General features: G+C 42.7%; 1 protein-coding gene across 1 annotated transcript; it reads right to left on the bottom strand.

Annotated features, from left to right (window-relative positions):
- Positions 1-325: 325 nt before the first annotated feature.
- LSM5 (LSM5 homolog, U6 small nuclear RNA and mRNA degradation associated) lies at positions 326-8,157 on the bottom strand. Its single transcript, XM_048839029.2, has 5 exons — positions 8,025-8,157; positions 4,456-4,551; positions 4,173-4,200; positions 2,950-3,022; positions 326-581 (listed from the first exon to the last, which is right to left on the bottom strand). The coding sequence occupies exons 1-5, from the start codon at positions 8,068-8,070 to the stop codon at positions 549-551; spliced, it is 276 nt and encodes a 91-aa protein (XP_048694986.1). The 5' UTR covers positions 8,071-8,157; the 3' UTR covers positions 326-548.
- Positions 8,158-8,412: the final 255 nt, after the last annotated feature.

Raw genomic sequence — 8,412 nt, 5'->3', positions numbered from 1 at the left:
CTCCATTTTTCTTGTCCATTACATTAAAGACTGCACCATTTTCTTACTTTATTTAGAAAAGCTCTAACAAACATGGAATCACATCCAATGAGCTGAGCCCTCTGGGCCTAGAGGAAAAGCATCCAGAAGAATCTACTTACTGTTGAGTGGTACTATTTTAAACCATATATAAGTGAGAATGGACATACTTCTGAGCCACTTAGAGATTGAGTCTCAGCCTTAACTTTCTGATCTCAAGTGCCTTGTTTCTTCCTATTTTTTATTTTTAAAGATTATTATAACTGCAGATATCTTTTCTACTGCATTAAAAAAACCAACCAGCATATTTAACAAAAAAAAATGTTTGTTTTATTCTGAACAGCAGATCAGTCTTTACAATAAAGTCATGATTTTAACTTACAAAGTCAGCATCAGTAATGAATCTTTCCTGAATAGGAAATTTTACCTTTTATCAAATATCAACTTCAAATGTAAACAAAAACTAAAAGCACTCCATTGAGATAACAGAATATATAACAAGAGTCTTCATAGACGACAAATGAATCAATTTACACTTCAGGTCCTTCTCCTCCAGGAACCAGCTGTATAAGAAAAGGACAATTTAAGAGATACAGTATGAAGAAACATAGTACACGTTTGATTTCAAGATTTAAAGTGAGAATTGTCAGATATGGCTTTGTACATATTTATTATTAAACACTACTGAAAATATTTTTACAACAGATGGAAAATTTAAAGTAATACTAGAACATAACACATGTGTACTTTTATAGGTAAACTGACCCAATTTGAACTAAATCACCCCCTAATTCTACTCTTTCAAAGAGCAGCTAAATAATCAGATAAAATGAGTGACATTATAGCTTTTATAAGACAGTGGAATGTTGTGAAACTTCCTGTGCTTGCTAATCTCCTATTCCTCTTAAATTTTCTAGCCTATATTGTGTATCATTTATACCAAGGGTCTCGAACACGTGGCTGGCGGGGCTATTTCCTGCAGTCCGCCAAGTAACCCTTACTCCCCCCCCGCCGCGGCCTACCTCCAGGCCAAGGGTGGGCAAACTACAGCCCCCACAGCACAACGTCCCTGCAGCCCGGGGTGGGGGGGAGGCACGCACGCCAGAGGGCTCCGTACATTGCCCTGGCTTCCAGGCACTGCCCCCCACAGCTCCCATTGGCCGGGAACGAGGAACCGCGGCCAATGGGAGCTTCGGGGAGGTACCTGGAGGAGCAGCAAAAGCAGCGCACGGACCCCCCCCCCCCCCGGACATGGTTCCAGCTGCTTCCCGGACGGAGTGGGGCCGGGGCCAGGGAGCTTGCCCTGGCCCCAGTGCACGCCGCTGCCACCCTGGAGCTACTCTAGGTAAGCGGCGCTAGGCCGGAGCCTGAACCCCTCCTGTATCCCACCCTCCAACTCCCTGCTGCATCCCAGCTGCCTGTCCTGAGCCCCCTGCCTGCACCCCAAACCCCTGCTGCACCCCAACTCTCTGCCGCACCCCACACTCCCTCCTTCACCCCAACTCCCTGCCTTGAGCACCCTGCTCCTCAATTCCCTGCCCTGAGCCCACACCCCCTGAGGGCAGGGAGGGGGCAGACTTGGGGTGGGGACTTCGGGGAAGGGGTTGGAATGGGGGCAGGAAAGGGGTGGGAAGAAGTGCGGCAGTGGCGGGGCCTCATGGAAGGGATGGAGTGGGGGCGGGGCCAGCAAGGGGTGTGTGTCAGTAATGCAGCCCTCAGGCCAATGCACTAGTCCTCATATGGCCCTTGTGGTCATTTGAGTTTGAGACCCCTGGTTTATACCATGACTGATTAGTACCTGAGCAGAACATTTACCAGTGTAAATGTTCTCATTTTATATTATGTATTTTAGCCAACAAGTCATGATGGAATAAAACTTTTTCCTCACTCCAGTTGCCACCAGATAAATGCACGCGTAGATGTTTCAGGAATGAGAAACCAAGGAATGTAGGAACATTCAACACAATAAAAAGGAATGTCTAGATAAAAAACTGCTACTAATTTTCTTTTCTTTGGCATTCAGTTGGTGGGAAGATTTTCAGTTTAAAAACACAATAGCACACTTTTAAAAGTAGTTTGCTTCCTAAATGAGGAACAGTTTTTCTGCTCCTGTCGCCTCTTCTTCTTCTTGTGTAGCAGCAACCCAAAATAGAGGTATACAGGTTGGCTGCTCATTTCCAGCTGCTTTTATAAACAGACTTGCTTTGCAATGAAGAGCCTGGACATTCGCAGATGCAGTTGTAACAAATAGGCAAGACAGCACCACGTGCTCTCTTCAGAGTACAGTTTAAGAGCTGATGCTTTAACTCAATAAATATTAAAGAAAGAAATGTAAAAAAGATATAGGAACTATCATTTATTTTACTGACATTTCTCTCTAAGAAAAGAAACAAAAATTGAAGATTTTTTTTCTTTAAAGACAATAGACAAAACGATTATCATGATAGGTATTTATTGTGCAGTCTTTAGTCCTTCAGGCCCTCATCCTACAACACTTAAGCAAGTATTTAGTCCCTCTGATTACAGTGGGCCTTAAGCTACTCTGGTGAAAAATCAGGCCCATACTCTCATAGCAGGCAATAGGAAAAATAAGATATTGGCTGCAGGATCAGACCTACAATAATCAATTACTGCTTCAGCCCTCATTCGCATGCATCAGAAGTATTATGTTTTAAGTTTACTGTACATTAAGATACAACTAAGTTCATGTTTACATTTTCACTTTTGTTTTCAAAATATAACATGGAACATGTGTAATCAAGAAATTTAAGATTAGGATTACAGTATGAAATTTCAAAGGATTATTCTGTCAGAACATGTGTTTAAAATTTAAAATAAATATGAGTTCAATCTTACTTGAATGAATTAGTCAATAACTGAATTCCACATATACTAAAAACCAGTCAAAAACAAGTAGTACACCTGACTTACCATTGTTATGTTATTTCCATTTAGCAAGATCTGATCTAATTTTGTGATTCTTCTTCCTTCAGGTGTGATTTCGCTGATCAAACATTAGGAAGAAAAATATTTAGTATATAAAGTTTACAAAATAAATCTGGATTTGTGGTAAGAGCTGTAGTTACACAAGGCGCTATAATAGGCTGGGTTATTTACCAAGAGTAACACAGAATTTAGATGAATCACAATACAGTTTTGGGACACCCTCCACTGGCCTCAACATATGAAAAAGACAGGTTTCAGAGTAGCAGCCGTGTTAGTCTGTATTCACAAAAAGAAAAGGAGGACTTGTAGCACCTTAGAGACTAACCAATTTATTTGAGCATAAGCTTTCATGAGCTACATCATGAACTTCATCCGATGAACTGAGCTGTAGCTCACGAAAGCTCATGCTCAAATAAATTTGTTAGTCTCTAAGGTGCCACAAGTACTCCTTTTCTTTATAAGAAAAAGAGTTTCAACTGGTAACATGAATAACGTTGCAAGATAAGGGAACAAATGCCTTCTTATCCCAGACTACACCTACTTTTTAACTCTTTGTCTATGTGTCATAGCAAACATTAAACTAATGGAGAATTCAACATGGAGTTCAGGGGAAAAAAAATCAAGGGTGCCAAACAGGAAAGGTTAAAACATTTAATATGACAAAATGCGTGGCAGCCATTCTGTGAGGCCGACTTCAGTACCCAAAAAAAAAAAAATTAAAAAATCCTTAACCCGAGTCAACTAACAATGTGAAATCCTAGTAAAGACAAGGCAATTTATAGCCTTCACATGAGCTACCAGGTTGAGTTCAAAAACACTTTGTTTGCAGTGAAGAAGAGGTACAAGATGTTTCACCTTTTGCAAAGGCAATACATCTTTAAGTGCTCTATAGCTGGTTTGCAGATGACCTGTTACCTACCAGTCAGAATAGAGAGCCAAACCACAAAGCCTGGATACTGGTGTGCTAAGCACACTCAGCACCTGACTTTGCCACCTGCCACACACAGCTATTTAAGAGCTGGCTGTACAGGATGAATTCCCATTGGATTATTTACAAATAGTTTAAATTTGAAGCCTAAATTACTCAGTTGTGTCAAACCTTTTAAAGAGGTCAAAATGGTTTGCTTCCTAATTCAATATACCTTTTCTGTAAATGGGAAAGAAAAAAAAGCACACAGTAGCCACAAAGAAACAGAGGCAATACTTACAACTCTGTAACATCCTCTAACACCATATCTGAAGTCTACCGTCAAGGAAAACAAAAAACTAAAATATCCTTGATTTAATAACTTTACCTGTATTTTCATTTTATAAAAATGGTGTGACCTAATTTTTAAAATAATTTCAGCTAGTGTGGCATATTTATCCATGCAAGATGTAGAAGCATACATTCTAGCCACCTAATTCAAAATATCCAACCAAACAGATAAATAATTACGCTTATTCTAAAAAGAAAATTGGTAAATAGCAAATATTCCATTTAAAGGATACTGACGAAGTCATCAAATCCTAGGAGTGTGCCAACAATTTCTTTATCACTCTTCATCACAATGTGAATACGTGAACCTATACACTTGTCCACAAGCTCTGTAAATCAGAAAATATTTTATACAAGATTACAATCTAAATTTAAACATATACTAAAGTCATCTTTTTAACACACTCCTTTTAAAGAATGTGGCAAAATTGTACACATTCAAAATTATTGCCAAGAATACTCAAATGTATATGCAAAAATAGTTTTTATTTGTATTATCTATTATACATAAGGTGCATCCTAAAATATCCGTAAAACACCTAGAACACATTGAGCACTATCTCTCTCTCTCTCTCTATATATATATATATCGGCTTAGCAGAATTTAATTTTCACTTTTATAATTTTGACAGATGTTTATTTTTAAGCTTTTTATCTATATTTTCACAGCTTTGCAAAATTATGGGCTTTAAGCATTTCCCCTCACGCCAATTTTTAATCCATTTAAATTTTCACAGCTACAGTAAATTATGGAGGATCTGACAATTATTTAATGACAGACACTGAAATTCAAAAACTTAAAGCTTTATAATGTAAAAATAAATTGTCAAAATATACAAATATCCTTATATTAAACTCTAATAAGTTCTCAAGCAACATTTTTCTTACTTTGCCCTTGTACATTTAAAGTATCGATGGAAATATTTTTTTCATAAGTTTGTGTACAGTGAAATCAATTTTTACCAATATTTAGGGATAAAAATATAATCCTCCCAAGCTTAAGTATGTAGCAACTGACTTCGTAGTGAAGGTAGAATATTATTATTACTGTTCATCATCTGTTTTGGTCGTGCCCACAATGTGATAGGCACTTTCCGGGTATATCAATAATTTACATTTTAGGAACCTTCAACACATTTTCTGTCTGTATCCTATTAATCATAAACCATTTTTTCTTAATGTTCCTGATTCTAGGAAATCTTTGGGAGAAATATAATCTTACATAAGGAAAAGTTAATTTGAGGAAAAATATTTATTTCTGTTGGAGAAACTAACCAACCAACCATTGGTCAGCTGCCAAGAGATTGCTCACCGAGGTTACTTTTCCTCCCCCAGCAACACACTGTTTTTTGACATCACCATCTCTTTGCTTGAAAGAACGTTCCCAGAACAGTTAAGAAAGTGCATTTTGCAGATTCAGTTTATTAAATGTTAAAAGAAAAGTTGCAAATTGTTTTGGTACTATACACAGTAGAACCTCAAAGTTACAAACACTTCAGGAAGGGAGATTGTTCATAACTCTGAAATGTTTGTAACTCTCAACAAAATGTTATGGTTGTTCTTTCAAAAGTTTACAACTGAACACTGACTTAATATAGCTTTGAAACTTTACTATTAAGAAGAAAAATGCTGCTTTCCTTTTTTTTTTTTTTTTTTTAAGTAGTTTACATTTAACACAGTACTCTACTGTATTTGGCGTCTTTCTTGTTTTGTTTTTGTCTCTGCTGCTGCCTGATTGTATACTTCTGGTTCCAAATTAGGTGTGTGACTGACTGGTCAGTTTGCAACTCTGAGGTTCTTCTGTAGTCACTCCACCCTCCTGTAACGACGCGTATGAGTATGTCTACACTAGAAATGCTACAATAACACAGCTGCAGCATAGAGACTTACAGCAACTGAAGGGGTTTTCTTACATTGTTATAGTAAATCCACTTCTCTGTGAGGCTGTAGCTAGGTCAATGGAAGAATTCTTCTGTTGATCTAGCACTGTCTCTACAATGGGGTTCAGGTTGGCTTAACTCTCTCGCCAGGGCTGTGACTATTTCACACCCCAAACAGTATAGCTAGGTTGACCTAAGTTTTAAGGGCAGACCAGGCGTAAGTCACTTAAAAAAAAAAATATATATAACATGGAGACAAGAGAGTTCTCTTACTTGGCCATTAACAAAAGCCTAAACCCTGCATCAGATTCACACTGGGAAATCCCTTTGCCCATGCAGAGCCCTACTTATATCAATGGGTATATCTCACTCGAAAAAAAAAAGTGTACACTTAACTCCAGTTAAACTAGCAGTGAACTCTTGGCAACTCAGTATTTAACTCTGGCTAGCAGTTTCAATTAAAGGTTATAGAGGAACCTGGGGTTCAACTCAAACTAGTCTGGTCTACACTAGAAAATTAGGTCCATTTAAGTACTTTGGTCTGCAGCGTGAAAAATCCACACCCCTGAGCAGCATTAAGGCAACCTAAGTCCATTGACCTAGCTACCGCCTCTCAGGGCAAGTCTACACTGCCACTTACATTGATATTGCTTATGTTTCTTAGGGGTGTGAAAAAACCTGTAATTTGCATCGCTCAGTGACCTAAGCACTGTCCACACCAGTGCTATGACAGTGGGAAAGACTCTCCCACCGACACAGCTTCCGCCTCTCGCGAAGGTGGAGTAATTATGCCACTGGGAGAGCTCTCTCAGCAGTGCAGATGCATCAGAGCAGCTGTGCCAACGTAGCTTTTAGTTAGGGCTAGTCTACGCTGGCAGTGCTTTAACATGGTTTGTGTAGTCAGGGCAGAGTACTGGGAGAGAGCTCTCCCACCACTCTAAATAACCACCTCCACAAGGGGCGTGGCTCCCTGCGCTGGTGCACTGTCTACACTGGCGCTTTACAACACTGAACCTTGCTGCACTGGGGGGGAGGGTAGGGTGTTTTTTTTCACATCCCCTAAGTGAGAAAGTTGTAGCACTATAAAGTGCCAGTGTAGACAAGCCCTTAGACTAGCCCTCAGGGAGGTGGTTTAACTACAGCGATGGGAGAACCCCTCCCGTTGGGATAGGTAGTGTCCACTCTGAAGCGTTTTAAGTGTAGACAAGTGCTGAATTGATGAGTCTTCAGGAAGGTCTCTGCACGTGTAGCTGGGGGTATGATTCCCCAACGGGTACAGAGACAGTTGCACTAAATCTAAACAAGTTAAAATTGGAGCGTAGCCCACAGCCGGGCACCCCACAGACGCTGTCTGGGGACTCCGACTGCTACAGCGAGGGAGCTGGGCCAGAGCTGGCGGCTGGGTCTCCTCGAGCTGGGAATCGCGGCCCCACTGCCGGAGGAGCCGGTCTGCCCCTCACGGCTAGCGGCGGCATCCGAGTTAAGAACATGCTTTTGTAGGGAAGAGGAGGCACTGCAGACACGCCGGATTGGAGGGGGACTCCAGCAACAACCACCCCCACCCCGGCAGGGCCATCCCTAGCTATTCTGGGGCCCTATGCAGCCCCCCTTCGGGTGGGGGCAGGCCCCAGGCCTCCGCGGGGGGGTGGGGCGCTGGCTTCCGGGGCAGGAGGGAACCACCCCCCAGCACTCACCGGCGGCGGGAAGTGCAGCAACCCAGCCCCGCCGCCGGTTGAGAGCAGGCCCGGACCTGCTGCAGAGCTCAGGGGCGGGAGCCCTGGGGAAGCGCCGGAGCAGGGGCGGGAGCAGCACCCGACGCGCTCAGGAGGGGAGCCCGAGACCGCCCCTCCCGCCAGCCTCCCCGACCCCGGACCGGAGAAGCCCAGCACCCCCCTGTCCCTGGGCGGGGGGGCGCTAGTTACCGAGCGGCAGGAGCTGAGACGGGTTGGTCGTCGCGTTGGCCGCCATCTTGAAACCAGACCTCACCAATCGCAGCTATCGGAAGAGAGGGCTTCAGCTCCCTCCGCCAGCAGCCCTGGCCAATGGATGGCAGAGCAATCGGGCGGCTGCCGCTCCGAGGCTCGGGCTGCAGCGGGGCAGGGCCTGAGTGGCAGAGCTGCTGAGCACTCCGCCGCCGCCACCTCCTTCCAGATTCAATGGAAAACGCAGGGGCTTTGACATTGAGGCTCCAAATTAGGGTTGGCTCCTGTCCAGGCTCTCCCAGGAGAGTCCCTTTTTGGTGGTAGCTGCCCTGGGAAATCCGCAAAGGTGCTGGATATACCCTGCCACCAGCTGTCCGGTTTGATGGGC

This window comes from Caretta caretta, chromosome 2 (genome assembly GCF_965140235.1).
Source record: "Caretta caretta isolate rCarCar2 chromosome 2, rCarCar1.hap1, whole genome shotgun sequence".
Lineage (NCBI taxonomy): Eukaryota > Metazoa > Chordata > Testudines > Cheloniidae > Caretta > Caretta caretta.
The sequence above is the reverse complement of the archived record's forward strand: the minus strand, read 5'-3'. Positions and strand labels throughout refer to the sequence as shown.

Excerpts from the sequence above, each read along its gene's own strand:
- LSM5 (XM_048839029.2), bottom strand. The coding sequence starts at position 8,070 with ATGGCGGCCAACGCGACGACCAACCCGTCTCAGCTCCTGCCGCTCG. Across the intron at positions 4,201-4,455 it reads AGGATTTGATGACTTCGTCA|ATATGGTGTTAGAGGATGTT; the intron begins GTATCCTTTAAA and ends GGTAGACTTCAG. Across the intron at positions 3,023-4,172 it reads TTAGAGGATGTTACAGAGTT|CGAAATCACACCTGAAGGAA; the intron begins GTAAGTATTGCC and ends ATGTTTGATCAG.